Source organism: Crassostrea angulata, chromosome 5 (assembly GCF_025612915.1).
Source record: "Crassostrea angulata isolate pt1a10 chromosome 5, ASM2561291v2, whole genome shotgun sequence".
Taxonomy (NCBI): domain Eukaryota; kingdom Metazoa; phylum Mollusca; class Bivalvia; order Ostreida; family Ostreidae; genus Magallana; species Magallana angulata.
Genome location: NC_069115.1, coordinates 7,491,757 through 7,514,021, shown reverse-complemented (window position 1 = coordinate 7,514,021; position 22,265 = coordinate 7,491,757). Strand labels below are relative to the sequence as shown.

The 22,265-nt window shown below is 35.1% G+C and overlaps 1 protein-coding gene and 1 long non-coding RNA gene across 2 annotated transcripts; both read left to right on the top strand.

Annotated features, from left to right (window-relative positions):
* Positions 1 to 524: 524 nt before the first annotated feature.
* Positions 525 to 4,243, top strand: LOC128182980 (uncharacterized). Its single transcript, XR_008243507.1, has 3 exons — positions 525 to 692; positions 2,369 to 2,449; positions 3,095 to 4,243. It is a non-coding gene; the product is annotated as an uncharacterized LOC128182980 (long non-coding RNA).
* Positions 4,244 to 17,827: 13,584 nt separating this feature from the next.
* On the top strand, positions 17,828 to 19,137 carry LOC128183721 (uncharacterized). The gene is made up of 2 exons (XM_052852839.1): positions 17,828 to 17,888; positions 18,725 to 19,137. The coding sequence occupies exons 1-2, from the start codon at positions 17,828 to 17,830 to the stop codon at positions 19,135 to 19,137; spliced, it is 474 nt and encodes a 157-aa protein (XP_052708799.1).
* Positions 19,138 to 22,265: the final 3,128 nt, after the last annotated feature.

Here is a 22,265-nt window from a genome sequence, read left to right as displayed (position 1 = left end):
TTCGTTACGTCTGATTGCACACCAAAGATAATAGCCGATGAGTTGAAATTCTTCTTATTGTATATGCTTTTGTGCTTTTATTCTCGTTTTATGCCTATTTTCTGTTTGCATACAATGCATTGACTGATAAAAATGATGTAACTTTTCTCTTGGCTTTGAATAATTGCTTAAAATTTGACGGTTCACTGCGACCAGGTAATATGACATGTAAGACGAATAATGTCATGAACAGGTGTCTCCTTTAGCTTTAACAAAACACATCACTAAAACTCATCTACCAATCAAAACGTGTAGCACATAAATAGAGCAATCTGATTGGTTTCAAATTTTCTTTTATATAGTGATAAAGCAGAGAGTGATATTTTGATTACAGGATTCTTACAGCACCTATTGTGTTAATCTGTTTTTTTTATCTAAGGTAGGTTGAAGTAACACCATTAAACGTACTAATGTTGTTCATTCTAATTTCTATTAACTATATTTGACAATCTTTTCATTTAATCAAACAGGAACATTTTGGACATTTGATCAAAGGTTAATGACATTTTTGTAAAGAAGACACCCTGGGAGTTTTAACTAGCTATATAAACCCCTGAAAGAAGCACTTAGTAAATCCAAGGTAGTCTTCAAGTGGGCGCTGAGGGCACTGAAGAGTTCCAGAGAGACCCTGAAGTCAACAGTGTTATCTTAAGGTGGGTACTGGATGTACTAAGGAAACAATGAGTGGCATTGAGCTAAGTTAAGTTGGTAATGAGAAGCTTTTTTAGTGGCCCAGGGGGTCACTTTTGACTTTAAAAAAACTTGGCAAATGGACCAGATGGTAGGCCTACGTAAATTGATTCAAGCCTTTGTAATTGTTCCTTTGAATCAATAAAAAGTCTGAACTATCTAAATGAAAAGAAAATAAATAAGAACATTCTTGAGGTATGGTGCTGCCCAGGTATTTAAATGTGATGTGGTTTCCATTTAACGTTGCAGTTGGATGAGTTCAAATATTTATATGCCGTTCTTAGATTAGTGCAGCAGTTGACTTTTTTCATGTTCATTGGTTTTTTTCTTATTCTTCTTATTCTTTTGAGAGTCCTTTGAACTAACACATATATAACAGGTTGTTACATTTAGAAAAAAAAATGTCCGACAATATGTGTGGATTTCAAAATATGTACCTATAACTACATGTAATCTTCAATGAAAGCATGTTCTTTAATTTACATTTATAGCATCAACTTACAGCTAGGCATACAATTAAAATTGTGTAAAACGCATGTGTACCTAACTAAGTTCCCATGGGCCACACCACTCATCTGAGCAACAGCAGACATAATAAAATCAGCTTTATGGAGTCATATACAAAATATCTGAACAATGTCGTATAATAGACCCTGTATAAATAAAATTCCCCTGCATATCCTTATATTTATCATTGAGCCCCTTTGTAACAGGATGATTTAACAGTCATATCACATATTAAGCATTGTAATTCTCGAGAAGATGATCAGACTTAACAACTGTTTATATATGGATTATAAATCTACATCAAACATTTAACCCCTTGTGAAATCCAAGAATTGTCCAGGGGCCAGAGTCTAAACAATTTTAAAGAATCAACAATATGTCAAAATGCTTGCATATAATTTAAACAATATATAAAAACATTTGAGTTTATATGAACAATTTAGATATTTTCCTTTGTAAAATTGGACCCCCCCCCCCCCCCCCAATTGGCAAAACCCTACTCCTGAAGAATATGATTTTGACAAATTTTAATCTAGACTATTTGAAGACTGAACTGATTAAAGTTAGTGCTTTTCTAGACAATTTGTGTTTTAGGAGATTTCTCTCCCTATATATTCCAATGTAAATATTTGACACCCCTTCCAATTGTGGCCCCACCCTACCCCCAGGGATCATGATTTGAACAATTTGAATCTTCCCTACCTGAGGAGGCTCCCCCACAAGTTTCTGAGATAATATTTTAAAGATTTTTCTCTATATATTCAAATGTGAAAATTCCACCTCCCACTGTGGCCCCACCCTAACCCTAGGGATCATGATTTTATCCAACTTGAATATACTCTAACCGAGAATGCTCTCACACAAGTTTCAGCTTTTCTGGCCGATCGGTTCCTGAGAAGATTTTTAAAGATTGTTTCCTATATATAACTTTGTTTAAATTCGACCCCCATTGTAGCCCACCCTACCCACAGTGATTATTATTTGAACAACTTGAATCTACACTACCTGAGGATGCTATCACACAAGTTTCAGCTTTTCTGGCTAATCAGTTTCAGAGAAGAAGATTTTTAAAGATTGATTCTATATATTCCTATATAAAATTTGACCTATTACTAATTAAAACCAATTTCAGAATATACAGTATGGATCACAACAAAAGAGTTTGGCAATGCGTACTGGTATGCATCGGTATATTATATCCTTTCATTGTGAGGTAAGTACCTTAAATTTATTCTCTTATGGATTTCAATGATTTAAAGAAATTGTTAAAAAATGACGAACGGCCGACGGCTTTTAAGGCAAAAATGGGATTATTCGGGCTACAGTCGGTACAAAAAAGAAAGAAAAGAGATTGAAATATAAGATGAAAATTGAACCATAGAACTGGTGTTTACGGGTAGATTAAGGCGACGCTCTGAAAAGGTGAGGTTTTAAAGGAATACCTCTGATTATCATTACGAGGTAAGACTAGCTAACTATGAAGCAATAACGAGTGACGATTGACCTGGACAGATAATCTTACGCGATTGATTGAATTACCTCCTGATATAAGATTGCACAAATTGGACATACCTGCTCAAAGTGAAGAAACTAGATATAAATAATGGATACCGATCGTGAAAAAATTAGATCTTGCGTAAAAAACAACACCGTATTGAAGATTTACCTTTGCCTCGGCCGGGGTTTGACTCGATATGATAAATATTTACTTAAACGTAAATGCATGCACATTTCTATAAAAATAACATTATATAAGGTTATAAATATATATTAAATTTCATTCTCATTTCTATAAAAATAGCATTATATAAGGTTATACATATATATTAAATTTTATTCGAGTCAAATTGTGTTGTAGTTCAATGAACATAAACGGAACTCAAAGTTTAAATGGAATGACAATTGTGGGACAAAAACAAGAGGACGTAAATATATCAGGTGGAATTGAAAATGAAAGCGGAAATAAAACTGGTGAAATTGAAAAGAAAAATGCTTCTATCTTCGTAAAAAAGGAACAACTGATCCTGGAAAATGCATCAAAAAGCGCATATCTCGATATAAACCAAATTGAACGAAATGTTTTAACTTGGCTGCCATCTGTTTTGGGAGTAATAATGACGGGAATAATATTTTCACTGTTAATGCTGATCTTACTTGTAAAAAAACATCGCAATAAAATACTTCTTCCTGAAGACAAAAATTTGCTTCCGCAACATTAAACAGCATTAAACGTTTTACTGGATACATTCAAGACGATTACAACGAACTGCATTACGTTTTATAGTGTAGTCTGGGGAACACGGTCGGTACTTGTAAAATGTGGAACACTTTCATACAGAAACAATTACATGAGCTTGTTATTAACGTTTTTAAAAGAATTATTGTTAGTTGTCTATTTTTGCCATAAGCAATAAATATGGTATGATTGAAGAAAAGGTATTGTACCAAATAAATACATAGTTACATCGACTGTCGTAAGGAAGTGCATCTATAAATACATGGTTGGTAGGCATTTTGTAAGGTTTTGCTTTTACTTAAATCCAAGAACACACTATTTAAGTGTGATATTTTGCATCCATTGGTTTTGATTTGATATAATATCGTTTTTTTTAGTTCTTAGTATACGAATTATATTATATATGCAAGCTTTAGGGATTAAAAAATGTATTGTTCTGTAATTATATACTGTAAAATACTACTTTGTATATCCTTTTGTCTGCAAATATTGTTGATTGACCACTGTTGTTTTAAATGCATGGTGTGGACGTTATCCTCTACATCTATCAGGGCCATAACGTGAGCAGTTTTGATAGAAAAAGGTTTTAAAAAATGAAACTGTATTTTGGATATTTTAGTATAATACTTGGCTTTAACATGAACAGTGATACATGTATAGACATTTTGATTTTGCATTTAAATGCGATCTTAAGATAACTCCCTCCCCCAGAGATAGTTGTATCAGTAGATAATAACAAACAAATAAAAACAAAATGGTGTAAATATATACTCATCTAATAACAACTTAAGTTATTTCATTATGAAATAGAATTATCTTGTGTATTTTCATTAAATGTCGAAATGAAATAAAATATGATTGTACATTAAAAAGTGACTTTTTGAATTTGACAAATTTAAAATGATAACAATGCTGAAAAATTATCCAAATGGTTCTAAATGCATGCAAGTAAATAATTGTCAAAGTTTATCTTAAGTGCAAAAACATAGTTATGAGGCAGTGTAACAATTTCCGTTTATCTTTATTTCCTTTTTTTTAATCTATTAAGTGTTTTAAGAATGAAAACATGGTTAGAAAATATACCAAATTAGATAAAAAATGTATATCAAGATTTGTTATCATAAATGAAAAATGAAAAACAACATACAACTTAAATCTGTCTGTAAAACACACGAGCTTGGCCCCAATACTTCTTACATGTAACGCAAGATGAGTTAATATTTGCAATTAAATTCGTTGTAAGTATCGTATCTGAGTTTTAGTTTCGATGATTACATAAACCAACACTAGTTCTCTATTTTCTTCCCATCTTGTTTTCTCTCTTATTCCATTCTCTCTCTCTCTCTGTATGAAAACGATTCACTGCTTCATTGATTTAATGATATCTAGTCTCCTTTCCTGTTGCCTATGACACTGTAAAAACGCCAATATACTACGTAAAGGGATGCATTTGGACAACTCTATATAATACTAGCAATTTTGGTTTCAAAAAGTGTTTTAAACATTCTACAATAGGGTCTGTACTGTTACGTGCACAGAGTGTTGCGGATTCATATGGACATGCACTCATATTCAATACTAACATAGATTAATGTAAATAAATAAAAATTACACATTTCCTGAAATTATGTTTGTTTGCTAAACACCTTATCACTTTTCCCTCTTCAATTTTGTAACCAATCACATTAACAGGGGTATTAGCTTGTGTTGATTTAGAAGGCACATGTCCCATTATCGACTCAGGTGCAGATAATTGTCTGATTAATGGTTTCTTCACTAAGAATGAAATTAAAATTGATTATCAATAATGTATACGTTTTCCATAATTCTATTTACAGCAAAACTCGTCTAGTGCGAACACGGATATAGCGAATTCTCGGATATAGCGAAATGTTTTCGTGTCCCCGGTAAAATGCTTAACAAATCTTTGCAAAATTTTATGGTTATAACGAATTCGGATATAACGAATTTACGGATATAGCGAACCGATTTTGAGTCCCGTTAAGGTGAATACTAACGAAATTTAACACCTTTATAACGAATTTCTTTACTGTTAAAAAAAGTTTGCACTACCATTTAACATAATAGTTTGAATGAATTATTTTCATGAATGTTTCTCAATTCTCAATCCGTTTATTAAAGGTATCAAAGTAGTGTATTTTTAATTTAGGCATCAGTTAGCAAAAGATACAGTCTGGTGAAAGAAAACATGTATATAGCGAATTCGCTATAAATATTATAACGAATTCGTTATACGGATATAACAAATTACGGATATAACGAAGTTATTCCATTGGTCCCTGGGACTACGCTATAACCGAGTTTTACTGTAGTACTAATCTATTAAGTGATTTTTGTTGAAAATATTGAAGTGTATGAGGCTAGAATCGGACATCAAATTTTTACAATCTTGTATGTGTAATGGTAACTTAAGGTTTTTGCCTAAGTACATTATTCTCAGCTATTAAACAATGACAGTAGAATTTTACGGGACTATTAAGGTATCAATTGATCATTGCACTATGAAAAAAGTTACTTGACGTAAACCTGCAAAAAATGAGTTCTCTTACATAATTGAAGTTTTTAACCAGCAAAAACAAGTAACAAACGGATTTAAGTGTTATTCAATATTGAGAATTCAGAACACACTGTGTCGTATGCCGACCGAATTTTGTAATTGGACACAAAAATAGTCTAGTGTGAACTTTTCGTACGAGCGTTCGAAAGCAGTACACATATTTGTTAAAGAATATACTAGTTTTTAAATGACATTTTAATAAGACATTGTGTCCCTCTAACAAAGAGATTTGAATGCTACAATGATTTTAAGTAAAAAAGGTGATTGTGATTGTATATCAAAAAATACTACAGGTTTAAATCAAGTATGTTTAAACTGTTATAGTTATTATCAACTGAAAATACTACTGAATGAAGTTATCTAGGAAATTATCTACAGAAAGCAGAAACACTTAGAAATGTGTTTGTAATAGAGAAATAGATAATACTTTGATGTATTTAGTACGTGTATTGCTACATATCATATCTTATATTGTATATATTATGTATTCTTTGAATCTGATGAGCCATTTGGCTTAAAGAATAAATAAACTGAAACTGATTTCCGATATCGCCTTATGATTTTAAGGCAAAATGTTGATTGTGATTTCCGATGTCGTCTTATGTGTCAAATGTGAATGAAAAACACTTCAGGAGAAGATGAGATCTGTACATATAGCATATGTTTTCGGTTTTATGCATCGGCCACGTTAGCCATTTTAAAACCGAAATAATTTTCTTATACAAAGAACAAATGTAAAACTAGTAGACTAATTGTTCTCGAATAATTAGAGGTCTTTCCACCGCATTATTTTTGTATGTTATGTTTCAATATAATTAATAAAACGTTTTCTTTGCGTTACATTAAAAAAAGTCAAAAACTTAAACATGCAAATTTTATTTTATTTTTATTTTTAATTTTTACCTTGGCCTTTGACCTTTATGTCATATTGACTTTGAAGGTCAACATTTTAATTTAAAGTAGTCCGATAGCCCTACGATGTAATATTAAAAAGTTGTAAGTGTTTTTAACGAAATTAAGAAACTTTCAGGGGCAATAACTGCTAGAAGGGGGCATCAGGCCCTTTCTGTATGATAGACTGAAGGAGCCCCTAAATGTACTGAATACATTAGTAAAAGTTTCAAGTCTCTGCCTCTAACGGTTTATGAGAAGTAGCGATAACAAGCATTTTGTACAATAGGGGCAGTCCTACTACATCAGTGAAAAAAGTTTTTCTGTACCACCCTAAACAAAAGAAAAATATAAAAACTTATTAATTAACAATTTCTAAATCACCTTGACTTTCGACCTGTATGTCTTTTTTTTGGCCATGGTAGACACTTTCCATCCAAAGTGGTCCGAAGTATCTACGATAAATAATAAAATAGTTGAAAGTGCTTAATGGCAATTTAAATACTTTCAGGGGTAATAATTGCTAGAAGGGGGCCTCAGATCCTTTCGGTATGAATAAATTGAAGAACCCTCTAAGTGTACTGAAGACATTCGTAAAAGTTCCAAGTCTATATCTTATTGTTTCAGAGGAGTAGGGATAACAAGCATTTTGTACAAAAGGGGCAATAACTCTGTAATCATTTAAAGGAAGGAGTCAAGGGGCTATATTTCAAAATGTCTTAAGATGTCCTATTACATCCATGAAAAAGTTTTTCTCTACCACCCTAAACAAAAGAGATCTAAAAACTCATTAATTAAGAGATTTCCAAATGACCTGGACCTTTGATCTTTATGTCATTTCGATCGGCCAAGGAAGACGCTTCCATCCCAAGTGGTCCGAAGTCTCTATGATAAATAATAAAAAGTTGAAAGTGATTTAATGGAAATTTAAATACTTTCAGGGGCAATAACTGTTAGAAGGGGGCCTCAGATCCTTTCGGTATGAATAGATTGAAGAACCCTCTAAGTGTTCTAAACACATTGGTAAAAGATCCAAGTCTCTATCTCTTATGGTTTTAGAGGAGTGGCAATCTTTTCGTACACAAGGGCAATAACTTTATAAGTTCTGGGAGTTTTTTGACACATGGTCAATAAGTACCATAACTTTTAATGGCCATATACATAAAGTTTAAAACGTTTGGATAACCCTAATAACAAAAAAGTCACCCCGAGCTAAATAGAAAAAACAATGAATAAAAAACATAACTAGTAGACTAATTGTTCTCGAACAATTAGAGGTCTTTCCACCTCATTGTTGTTTATGTTTGAAATAGGATTACTTTAATAGAATAAAGTATTTTTTCTGTGTTTCTTCATAATAAAGTGTCAAACGATTAAGTTTCCAATTTTTTATTGCTTGACCTTGACCTTTGACCTTTATGTCATTTTGATCTGACAAGGTAGACGCTTCAATACCAAGTGATCCGATGTATCTATGATTTTTGATTCTAAAGTTATTTGTGTTTTTATTGAATGTCGAAACTTTCAAGGGCAATAACTGCTAGAAAGGGACTTTAGACCCTGTCGGTATGGAAACATTGAAGGAGCGTCCAAGTGTACTGAATACATTAGTAAAAGTTTCAAGTCTCTATCTCTAATGCTTAATAAGAAGTAGCGATAACAAGCATTGTGTACATTAGGGGCAATTACTTTATAATTGTTACATGGTAAGGGTCAAAGGGTTATATTTTGGATGTCTTAAGATGTCCCACTATATCCATGAAAAAGTTTTTTTCCACCACCCTCAACAAGAGATCTAAAAACTCATTAATTAAGATATTTCCAAATGACCTTGACCTTTGACCTTGATGTCATGTTGATTGGCCAAGGACGACGCTTCCATCCCAAGTGGTCCTAAGTCTCTGTGACAAATAATAAAAAAGTTGGAAGTGATTTTATAGAAATTTAAATATTTTCAGGGGCAATAACTACTAGAAGGGGGCCTCAAATCCTTTCGGTATGATATATTAAGGAACCCTCTAAGTGTACTGAAGACATTGGTAAAAGTTCCAAGTTTCTATCTCTTATGGTTTCAGAAGGGTAGCGATCACAAGCTTTTCGTAAAAAAGGGCAATAACTCTGTAATCATTTAAAGGAAGGATTCAAGGGGCTATATTTCAAAATGTCTTAAGAAGTCCTATTACATCCATGGAAAAGTTTTTCTCTACCACCCTAAACAAAAGAGATCTAAAAACTCATTAATTAAGATATTTCCAAATGACCTTGACCTTTGATCTTTATGTCATTTTGATCGGCCAAGGACGACACTTCCATCCCAAGTGGTCCGAAGTCTCTGTGACAAATAATAAAAAAAGTTGGAAGTGATTTTATAGAAATTTAAATACTTTCAGGGACAATAACTACTAGAAGGGGGCCTCAAATCCTTTCGGTATGATAGATTAAGGAACCCTCTAAGTGTACTGAAGACATTGGTAAAAGTTCCAAGTTTCTATCCCTTATGGTTTCAGAGGGGTAGCGATAACACGCTTCTCGTAAACAAGGGCAAGTTCTGGGGGTTATCAGGAAAAGGGTAATTTGGTACCATAACTTTAAATGGTCAATTACATGAAGGAAAAATTGTTTAATATGTCTGATAATATAAAAAGCTGTCCCTTGGAAAATAGAGAAAAATAATAAGAATAAAAAACATAAAGAAAACAAAAGGTCTTTCACATGAAAGGTGGAAAGACCTAATAAAAAAACCCATAAGAAATACAAAAGGTCTTTCACCTGAATGGTGGAAACACCTAAAGGAATCAAAAGGTCTTTCACCTGGAAGGTGGAAAGACCTAAATAAAAAACATAAGAATTGCAAAAGGTCTTTCACCTGAAAGGTGGAAAGACCTAAAAACATAAAGAAAACAAGAGGTCTTTCACCTGAAAGGTGGAAAGACTTAAAAAACCAATTCCATATAGGCACCATTAAGTTATATAAGTACAAATCATACTTCCCTTCATTTGTTAATCCCTTAGAAGGACGGATTGCGCTATAGTAAGAACAATTGTTAAAGGCTCATATTTTTTTCCTTTATGGATCTGTGTTATGAGAATGATTATTTATTGCTTTGATTCTTTTTTTTTGGAAATTTGATACTCATCATTTTATTCCCATTTGAGTTGCTTGCGTTTTGAATTACATAAATGCGTGCCACTGGTTTAGTCTAATATAAGTAATATTAGTAGTAAATCAGGAAATCCTTCATAACAGATTTTATAGACCTCAAATACTTAAGGACCCAGTGACATACAAACTACTCTTTGCCATCACAAATGTTATAATATATACTGTGCTAATGATCTTGTATTTTTCCTGGAGAAGAGAAGACTGTCTGTAATTATGATCGAGGGAGGGAGGGGGGGGGGCACACAAAAAAATAGACCATTTAAAATGACAGGGGCTCCTCTAAGTTTGTTGAATTACTGAATTTGATCCTACTCTACACGTACTCTTTACCTTGTGTATGACTCATTGTCTGTTTATCAATTTTTTTCTTTATGAATTTAGCCGTCGGGCTAAGATATATTGAATATGTGGCATTATTTCCTTGTCTTACAATAGAACACAGGAAATTAGTTCTTACAGACCATGAAACGTGCTACTACACCTCTAAAACGAACCGTACCGTTCCGTGCAAGAAACGAACCGTACCGTTCACAAAACGAAACGTACCGTTCACAAAGCGAATCGAATCGTTAACAAAACGAACCGTACCGTTCACAAAGCAAACAGTACCGTTCACAAAACGAACCGTAACGTGCAATAAGCGCGCAACTTCCATATGCGGCTAATTGACTAATGTCTTTCGATGAATACGGACAGAGATTATCACTGTTCAGATAAGTTCAATATTTTGCTAGATTTTTCTTATATGGGATTAAATTACATATACTAAGATTTAACGCTGTTATTTTTATCAAAACCGTAACAAAAATGTTTTAATTTAATTCCTTTCTTAGACCTTAATCATTTATTTCGTTTTCGACTAAACTTGCATCGCCGATTTCTAACTTGTGTGTTAATTTTAATACTTAAATTAAAGTTTTATCACTGAACTTTATTATTTCGCTTTAGGTTTTTATAGTTGGTCTTTTAAGCGGGATTTTATTTCAGGACTCCACGTGCTTCGCCTGTCAATCAATTTAAGCATAACAGTACAGATCACATCATGTGCCGCGTGCTACTTGGCTCCTCCTACATAGCTAAAAGACAATTATCGAATTAAAACGTTTTAGTTTTATGTTTTCTTCAATCCTTTTTTAAAAGAGAGTTCCTATTTGAAACCATTCAACAATAGATTCCTTCCGACTTCATGATTATAACTCATGTACTGGCGATCAGAGTCTTTCCCTCGCTGTCATATTTGTTGTTACTAGATAAATTCTTAATATATTTATCACTTTTAACATTCATTTGTTGATTAACCGGTATTTTTTCGTGTCCTGTTTACAACAAGTATGTGAGCAAAAAGGGTAATGAAATATAAACAGATTAACCAGCATTTGTAAAACGTCAGCTAAATAGCGTGCAGCTATTTTTAGCAAAGCGTACCGTGCAAGAAGCGAACCGTACCGTTCACAAAGCGAATCGTACCGTTCACAAAACGAACCGTAACGTTCACAAAGCGAACCGTACCGTTCAAAAAGCGTACCGAAACGAACCGTGCAACTGGGGTAGTTGCACGTTTCAGGGTCTGTACAATGTCTTCAAAGAAACCCGCTTTGGTAATGTACCGTTGTAGACGCTCCGTATATTTATTTCACTTATCATTTTGTTAACCTGTCTACCTGTCGCTCGGTGTTTTGTTGACGTTATGTTCATCATACCTTGTTAAAGCTGACTTGAATTTATAACAACATCCCATGCATCGTATAAACAGATAGCCATGCTATGACCTTGAATTGCTAGTATAACATAATAATCACTATGATACTTATGTGTATCTAGGTGCTGCGCACTGAATAGTGTTAATGATAATTAACAGAATGAACTCTGTAACTCGTGTAGCAATGTGTAGTATTCCTAAATGATGTTATGAAACCAGGTGCATAATACGGGCATAATTATATCCAAATTGAGAGTTTAAAAACAAGTGTCATATTAGTATTCGGCGATTCTGTGTCTGAAACGATAGCTTTGGTACTCTATCTGTATTGTGTATTCTATATAATAACCTTTGTAACCTTTTGAGCCATGTATGAATGAACGTATTATGAGTAAGTGATGCCTCATACATAGGTGGGTGACTCCGAGACTCAGGACTCGGAGACTCAAATCCTGCATCCGCACTCTTTGATTGGCAGTTTTGTTACTTTATTTAGAAATAAAATATTAATCTTAATTTTGAACACTAAATGTTCACTCATGATCGTCGTAAATGGGTCGAACTAGTCAGAACTGTCCATCATAAGTAAAATCTTATATATACCCATGTGAAATGAGGTTGAGCAGACTCTTGATTTGGGCTGCTTTTAGTTGATGTAATTCTAACTGTACGATCACGTTTGTTAATAAACTATTGGTCAAAGAAGTACTGGACTTCGTAGTTTGAGTATCATCTCCATTAGATAACACAGTTTGAAGGCTTACATGAACTTTCTTGGTGCCAGTGACCAGGACTGAGTGAAGTTCAAAACAGAATAAGGTAAGAAGCATTTCTATATGTCTCTTATGAATAGCTATCTCGAAGTAAACAACTTTGTCTAAGCAACCAATATAATGACAGGTGATGGGTTTAATAAAAAAGAATTTCAAAATCAAATGGAGCAATTAGAAAAACAATTCGCGGGGTTGGGTCAGAACAAAGAAAATAAAGGACAAGAAACTGGTCAAACGTCCTCAGAAAAAGAACAGATTAAACAAAATACTTTTGAAATATATCATGATACTAGGCCGTATGAAACTCGTGAACCTCGACACCGAGTCCCAGTTCAGGATGATAAAATTGTTTTCATTGGTCAAGTTAAAGCTATAACAGCCGCACTCTGAGTGCCCCTATCTTCTGTGATAACTCCTTTTGAGAGGGATGCTAAAAAATCTAAACAGCGGATAAAAGAAATTGAAAAGTACAGTGCTATGTCAGGGAAACAAGGTCACGAGATCCCCATGCTTGCATACATAACGAGTAAGGGTTCAGTTGGGGATTATATTAAAAGGTATTTAGATGAAACAGATGCGTCTGAAGAAATCCCATCTTGGAACGATTTTAAGGAATCCCTTAAAAATAGATTTGCAGAAATAACAGATCCCCAACACGCGTTAGCATGAATGCATAGGACTCGACAAAATTCAAATGAAAATGTTCAGTTGTTCGCCGAGAGACTATTGCAAATCGTAGTAGACGCCTACAGTAATGACAGACTAAAAGATCCTTTGGTACAACAACAGTTAGTAGATATCTTTTGTGACGTGTTGACATTCGACTACCTCAAAATGAAAATTTTGCGAGAAAAGCCTAAAGTTTTAGAATCCGCAATTCAAATAGCAATACGAGAAAAAAATCTGAGACAGAGGCTAGCGATAAGAGGGTCAAATAAGACAGAAATTGTACAAAGTAAAGACAACAGACGAACTCTTTCACATTTTGATACTACTCTTCCCTTATTAAAGGATAGACCAGATAACCTTACCTCAATAGAAACAAGGCATGTAGAGCCAATGGCAATTGACCATGCGCGTAATAGTAGGTATTTTAAATGCAAACAGACGGGTCAAAGGCTCGACTCTGTACTCAAAATAAACCCCAAGTCAGGTCCCGTCCTCAAATGAATAAACGACTCAGTCAAAACAAACACGTCCATAATATAGAGCAGAAATCCTGTTCACCTGTGGAATGTTGGAATTGTGGCAAAGTAGGTCATGTGCGTGCAGATTGTTGGAACTCGCATATGTATCAAAAAGCGCAGCAAAATCGGGGCAGACCATCAAATCGTCAAGGCCGAACATATGAATCTAGCGACCAAGTAAATAGGGGATCGTCTCAAAATTTCAAATCTCGCTCTTATTTTGACAAACAACAACAGGAAAACTAAGACGTTCTTCCTTCATTGAAGCCCGAAGAAAGAACTTTAAAAAAGACCTAAATATGAAATTAATTTTACTAACAACCCCAGTAGCTGTTTATTAAAAGTAGGAAAAAATAAATTTAGAGCTTTGGTAGATAGAGGTGCAGCCGTTAACTAATTAGTAAGAAAATGTATGATAATCTATTTCCCCGCCCCAAGTTGTTTAATAATGACATTCCCTCTTTACAAGCAGCAAATGGCAATTCTTTAATTGCGATAGGGTATGTAAATATTTCCTTTAAGATTTCAGGATTTACTTTAGACCACAAACTTTATGTGACAAAAGGACTCAACCGAAACATGATTCTCGGTCGTGATTGGCTCAAGAAAGACAATATTCGTTTATACTTTGATCCTGGACTCATGCGTATTGATGGCAAAGTATACGCGGAACTTAAAGAAGATTTACACATCTCAACTAATGTAAGAACACATAAGAGACTTATTATGAGACCAAACACGGTGACTGTATTCTATGGAAAAATAGATTTTCCTCTGGAAAAAAGTGACTTGGTTGAAGTAAACAGCATAGACAATAACTGCATTATGGAAGACCCAGGACTATATTTAAAAGACGCCGTCTGTATTGTTCGAAAAGATAAGAAAGTTCCAATGCTCTTCGTTAACCAAACTAACAAAAATTATAAAATTCCAAGAGGATACATAGTAGGACGTATTACCGCATTAAAACAGAAGGAAATCTCAGAAATACAGACTACTCAAGACACAAAATAAGAATTTGATGTACCTAAAAGATTTGAACACTCAAACAAAAGACTTGTGAGCAAAAAGAATGATTTATTTGCAAAGAAAGACAGTGATATTGGAGCGACTGATACTGTTAAAATGAAGATAGAAACTGGAGATCACCACCCAATAAAGAACAGACCCTACCGTGTACCCCTAAATAAAAGACAGCTAATTGACAAGGCCATACTGGATATGATAGACGCAAAGATTAATGAGAGATCACAATCGCCTTGGTCATTTCCCTTAGTAGTGGTGAAGAAAAAGGACGGATAAGACCGGATGTGCGTTGACTTTAGAAGCTTGAATAAGATAGGGAAACCAGTATCATTCCCGCTACCGTTGATTGAAGACATCCTATGTTTACTATGTAAGGTAAAATATCTCACTGCACTAGACTTAAAGAGTGGATATTGGCAAGTGAAATTAAAAGATTCAAGCAAAGAAAAAACGGCCTTTGCATGTCACAAAGGACTATTCCAATTCAACCGGATGCCATTTGGGTAGAGTAATGCACCGGCAGTCTTTTAGGAGCTGATGGACATAGTTCTTCAAGGGCAAGAAGAGTTCGCTATCGCATACCTGGATGACATTCTTATATTCTCAGAGACACCGGAAGATCAGCTTTGTCATATTCAAGACGTTTTTCAATCGTCTTAGAAGGCATGGACTAAAATGAAGCTAAAGAAATGAGGTTTCTTCAAGGAACAGACTGAATATCTTGGTTTCATCATTAACGAACATGATGTTACACCTGATCCAAAGAAAGTCGAAGCCATAAGAAAGTTAACAGCGCCCACTACAGTCCGAGAAATTCGTGACTTTATAGGTATGTGTAGTTATTACAGGAGATTCATACCGAACTTCTCTAAATTGCAGAACCATTGATTGACTTAACCAGAAAATATGCAAGGTTTAAATGGACACCATGTTGCCAAAAAGCGTTTGACTTTATTAAAAAAAGTTTAACGGTAATGCCTTTACTAGCATATACAGATATTAATAAGCCGTACATCCTGTACACCGATGCCAGCGACAATTGTATTGGAGCGTGCCTTACTCAAAAGACCGAGGAGGGAGAAGATAAGCCAAGATATTACTTATCCCACAAACTGAGTAAAACTCAAGAAATTGCAATCAATTACGCCTTTCAGATGTTAGACCATTATTTACACGGTGCTCAGTTTACAATAAGAACAGACCATAAGCTGCTCAAGTATATCTTAGAATCTCCAATGCAAAATAAGAAAATTCAACTATGAGCATAAAGTATTGTAGGATATAACTGTAAGGTAGAGTACATAGAAGGAAGATTTAACTGCTGTGCAGATCTCTTATCCAGATTACCGACAGTCAACTTCGAGTGTGAAGAGGAAGAACAATCAGAGCATGATGAACCAGATGTTAAGGAGAATTTCTTTGAAGTGAACGTTCTTAACTCAAATGCCTTTTCACCTAAGAGATCGGCCAGATGTGAAGTTAAGCAACACGACGAATTGGTCAAACCCTTTATTGATCTACCAGCAGAGATCAACATCAAAGAAAGTCAACAACACGATGAGCAGATCACGAAACTGAAGAATCGGTTAAATAAAGGGACAGCAACGGCAACCGAAGAAAAGAAGTTTCTGGAAATTGATGATTTAATGTACTACTTGCAGATGGTGATTCAGAAGGCCCAAGACTTCGCCTGTCTGTACCACGTGAGTTAGAACTTATAGTAGTGCAGCAGTATCATGACGGACTTAACATATGACGTAAACAGACAAAAGTACTACATACCAAATTTATACCAAAGGTTATATTCCTATATAGAAGGATGTGTAGTATGCCAAACGAGGAGCAATAAGAAAAATCAACCTCCATTTCAAGAGACAGACATACCACCTTTTCCAATGGCTAAAGTAGGACTTGATCTATCAGGACCATATCCAACATCCTTGTCGGGAACAAATAGATAGTTTCTTTTTATTGACATTTACTCTGGGTGGCCAGAAGCTTTTCTCGTTCCTGATAAGTCAGCTGACAACATAGTACATCTTATCTTAGAAGAAATATATCCGAGATATGGCTGTCCTCTTCAAATCCTCAAGGACAACGGAACAGAAAATGTGAACAAGAAAGTGGAAGAAACCTTGAAAGAACTGAATATCAACCACGTCTTATTACAGCCTTCAAGGTAATGGCAAAGTAGGACAATTTCATAGAACTCTTTATGACGTGATGGCAAAGAAAATAACAGACAATGCTAAAACATGGGATATTCATCTTAATTAGACGTTGTCAGCCATTCGTTTCTATCCTAACGATTCCTAAAAATTTTCCCCATATTACCTTATGTACAACAGAGATGTCGTTTTACCTCTTGATACGTTCATGAAACCTCGAAGGAGATATGTGGGAGAAGATAAACACAAGATCGCCCTACAAGAACAACATAAAGCTTCCCTGCTAGTACATCGTAATATGAAGGAAGCCAAGAAGAAACAGAAAGCGCAGGCCGATAAGAAAAGCAAAGACGAAAATCTTCAGGTAGGTGACCCTGTCTACCTTCAGAACAGCAGAAGACAAAATAAGTTAGATAAAAAGTGGCTACCATATTATCGAATCATAGAGCAGAAAGGACCAGTTAGTTTTGTGGTGAGAGATCAATTGACTTGATTAACCACCAAATGCCAAGTACGAGAATTAAGACTGGCAGACATTTCGCACTGGCCCTTTTCACAAACTGCTGAAGATGGTGGAAGAACTCTAAGAAACACTAAATATGTGGTGCCACCAGAAATTGAATCGTCGTCAGAAAATGAAGACATGGAACCAGAACCACTGGAAAGAGCTATACAGTCCAAACAATGGGAAAGAGAAGGATCCTCAGACGAAGAGGATATTCCCCTAGCAGAACTTCAAAGACGTATAAGAGCTAAGAAGATCATTCAGAATCGGATGAGACCCATGAGTCAAATCAATGTGATGAAAATAGTGGTCAAGACTATGAAATACCCTTAAATAACCTAAATGTATCCTTAGATGAAAATAAGATGGAAATAGATGAAATAGCCCCTAAAGTAGGCCTAGGCTTCAAACCAATTCCTAAACCCCGTAAATCTAATAAACAAAAATTTAACGAGGATTGTTTAGTTGTCTTAAAACAGTTAGTATTAGGGTAGATAAAGTATCCTTTATTTTCAGATGTCAGAATCTGAGTTATTGGAACTGAGATTGACGCCCCCTAGTGAACTTTATATCAAAATAAAGTTTGGAAGAGTCACATTGACAGCAATCTTGAACATATACAGCCATTATTTGAGTGATACAGAGCCATACTCTGATATGGTTATGATAATCATTAGAGGAGAAATCACCTCCACGAGCGTTAGGAGGGAGGGTGTCACTCGAAACCGAGTGTAGATGTAAATATTCTTGAATAAGCTTAGCTTTGTATATATTGCACGCTTTTATAAAGGTATGACAGCACGACCCCCTGTGACATTAAACATGTATTGAGATACGCCGACTAGCAAACACGGACTCGGCACCTCGGTTATTTGTATGTATATGCGCATTTTAAGAGATTAAACATACTCGAAATATATGAAACAGCGACTAATTAAAAAACTATTTTTTGTAAGTGATTTAAGATTATTGGTAAAAAAAATCAAATTTTGCGATCGACATCTTGACTATGGGACAAAGTTGCTCAGGTTTTCATGGTTTAATTTATTAAGACTAAAGATATTAAAGTTTTCCTATAAATTCTCTTATGGAGGAATTGTCAGTAATTAATTTGCAACCAATGAAATCCTCGTCTTGGGTGGGAAGCCCCTGGTTTTATGTGTATTTAACTTTGGCAGGAACAATAACGATAGGACGTTGTATTAAGAAACGCAAAACTATTAAAAAGTGGGGTGGTATATGCTATGGTGGTTGCTGGACAGGTTGTCGAAAAAGGGATAGTGACGGAGATAAGAAAGGTTCTTCCAAAGAGACTGTATTTTGTTGTGTGAATCCAGAGAAATCGACCTCTAGTGACATTGTTGAATTTGAACCAATCCCGAAAGACAGGATCCAAGAGAAACTCCGACGGAGCGGAAGACTCGAAACTCGCAAATTGACCAGTAACACGGGGACAATTTCGACCAAACTAGCACAACGATTACTTGGAGAGGAGAAAAATGAAGAATCTCCCTGGACCGAATACTATAGACCGGACCCAGAGCTGGCACGTAAATACCTGGAAGAGAAGGCCGCGATGTCTCCGCAACAGAGGAACGCAGGAGACGCTCCGCGAGAAGTCGCCTTGCTATCCGCGCCGATCCTCTATCCATGGATGCCGATGATGGATAAATAATTAAGCTGCAGCCGTGAAAAAGTTGTGTATTCCTTATACCTTATAAAGGAATTGTGAAAGTTAGTGAAATTGAAAATGTGAATTGTGTAAAATGTAATAAAGTAGAAATGTGCGTTATCATGTGCTAATATAAATCTTGTATTTGGTGATTCACTCTGGAAAACTTCAGGAAGAAACCGAATGACTTCGAACCCATGAAGCTAACCTCGCCACTTAGAATGAAGAGATATTTTGTGAACTTATAAGCATGCCTTGACTTTGTATATATATGTGACGTTAAGCTTAACCATACTTTGTATTATTTTGATGATGAATTACGATTATATTCAACTATGGTTATTTTTATCTTGGTCATTATTGTCATACTTTATTCATTATTGTAATGCGATTTAATCAAGCTATATGATTTTATGTACATGTATACATCCTGGTTATAGATTTGTTTTTTGTAGATGAGGTGGAAACATGTTACTTGTTACTATCTCTTAACATAGATGTTCTGACTGATATGTACCTAGAAAGTTCGTCTGATTAAGGATGGATCAAAGACGCTTTCCTACTTCGGGCGCCAGGCATGAGAAATCTCTCTTCGGGATATTTCTTTTGTTTGGGGGACGTATGTAAACAGACCCCGCCGTCACCACAATTTTCAAATCACTCAACTTAGTCCTCAACTCAATTCATTAAAAGAAAAGTGCATAAATTTGAGGTCGAAACTCAGACTTGAGGCAGAGAATTGACTTGAGAAAAGTTGGTGACGGCGGGCACAGATAGCCATGCTATGACCTTGAATTGCTAGTATTACATAATGGTCACTATGATACTTATGTGAACCTAGGTGCTGCGCACTGAAAAGTGTTAATGATAATTAACAGAATGAAGTATGTGACTCTTGTAGCAATGCGTAGTATTCCTAAATGATGTTATGAAACCAGGTTCATAATACGGGCATAATAATATCCAAATTGAGAGTTTAAAAACAAGTGCCATATTTGGCGATTCTGTGTCTGCAACGATAGCTCTGGTACTCTATATTGAGTCATGTATTGTGTATTCTATAAATTAACCTTTGTAACCTTTTATGCCATGTATGAATGAACGTATTATGTGTAAGTGATGCCTCATACATAGGTGGGGGACTCCGGGACTCGGAGACTCAAATCCTGCATCCGTACTCTTTGATTGGCAGTTTTGTTACTTTATTTAGAAATAAAATATTAATCTTAATTTTGAACACTAAATGTTCACTCATGATCGCCGTAAATGGGCCGAACTAGTCAGAACTGTCCATCATAAGTAAAATCTTATATATACCCACGTGAAATGAGGTTGAGTAGACTCTTGATTGGGGCTGCTTTTAGTTGATGTAATTCTAACTGTACGATCACGTTTGTTAATAAACTATTGGTCAAAGAAGTACTGGACTTCGTAGTTTGAGTATCATCTCTAGAAGATAAATAGTTTGAGGGCTTACAATCGCCATTTTAGTTTCGATCGCTCCTGAACTGCCATTGGGGTATATATTCCGGCCGAGAAAGTTACAATCGAATGCTTTCCGATCAAGGCATTTAGAATGCACAGACTTGTAAATGCTTAAACTACATGTAGTAATGTGTTTGTGTAAAAAAATATATAAAAGAAAATACGCAGAATATAAAGTATGGTTTATTCTTTGAAAGAATTTCCAAGGCATCCGCATTATCTTGCACAGAGAGTGCTGTGCTGCCTTACTTCGCATGCAGATCGAACACGTGTGTTGTTCATGCAGAGAACCTAACGCCTGTATCTTATTGAAGACTGCGCTCGAACTACATCTAACTGTAGATAAGTGATAAATAATTCAAGAAAGTAACAACGTAACATCGTTTCTAACAGTTTTCACTAAAGTCACTTCGTTTTCTAAAGTCCATGCTGTCACTACACAATCTGCTACAGTGTGTGGTGTGTGCGATAATGTAACAGTACCACGTTGATCGTATTTGTGCCTGGATTTCAGTCTGTTTTGTTTCGTCTTTCATTGAATATTCCTTGTCAGTGCAGTGGTTGTCATATTAATTTTGTTCAACACGCGTTTTTTCAATCTTTCCGTCTAATGTAACGTGTTCGGGGGAATGAAATACCTGAATGCCGTCAAGCATGTATAGTGCTCTCGGCCTTATATAGGAGTGTGTAGCTATGTGCGTAACAATAAAAATCGACAACTTATATGGTAGTAGTCGGAGATAAAGGGAAGATAAGGCGTATTTATGAATTATTGTCAGCCTAATTCAGTTCTGCAACACACTTCACATCATCCGGGCAACTGATAATACTCCCTACTCAGACCATTAATATAGGATATATTGAGATCCGCGTACGGTTTGCCGTAGAATTCAAGTCATTCCAATAGAACAGCAGTAAAGTTTCCTTTAAAATTTAGTCATTCAGTATAACAAAATAAATAGTGCCTGTTTGGGAGGGCAACAGTTGAAATTGATACCCCTCGAAAACCATTGTCAACCTTCGCTTCGCGTCGGTTCACAATAGTTTTCTCGGGGTGTCAATTTCAACTGTTACCCTTCTAAACAGGAACTATATATATAGTGTGGTAAACTTTGCCATCGTGCAAAAGATTGGCAAAAACAACAAATAGAAATAACACTTTACAAAAAAGGAAACTGTAGAACTATTACCATAATAAAAGAGTGCTTGATCAGAACTAAATAGTTAGCTTTACCATGGATGTCTTTATTAAACTCAAAAATAGTTAGCTGGAACATGTAACAGAGATGTTTAAACCAAATTGAAAATTAGTTAGCTTGTACAAAAGGTACTTCTCGTGAATTTTAAAATTGAGCTATCGACAACACAAGTAGGGACCTCTCTGTGTCTTTCTGTCTGTCTCTGTCTCTCTGTCTGTCTGTCTCTGTCTGTCTCTGTCTCTCTCTCTCTCTCTCTCTCTCTCTCTCTCTCTCTCTCTCTCTGTCGTAATTTGCATGCAGTTTTTTAACCATTGAGACTTTAAGTCGAACCATAGAACTTTAAATAAGGGCCGGCGACATAGTCTTTGTGCATCACTAACTTGTTAAGCAGATTACGGGTATACAGTCGCTTAAATTTGGACCCGTTTACCTAGTTTTTATGGATAT

Bases quoted from the DNA above. Each gene is read 5' to 3' on its own strand.
- LOC128183721 (XM_052852839.1), top strand. From the start codon at position 17,828: ATGGAAATAGATGAAATAGCCCCTAAAGTAGGCCTAGGCTTCAAACCA. The intron at 17,889-18,724 runs GTAAATCTAATA...GTTGCTGGACAG, and splicing joins CAAACCAATTCCTAAACCCC to GTTGTCGAAAAAGGGATAGT.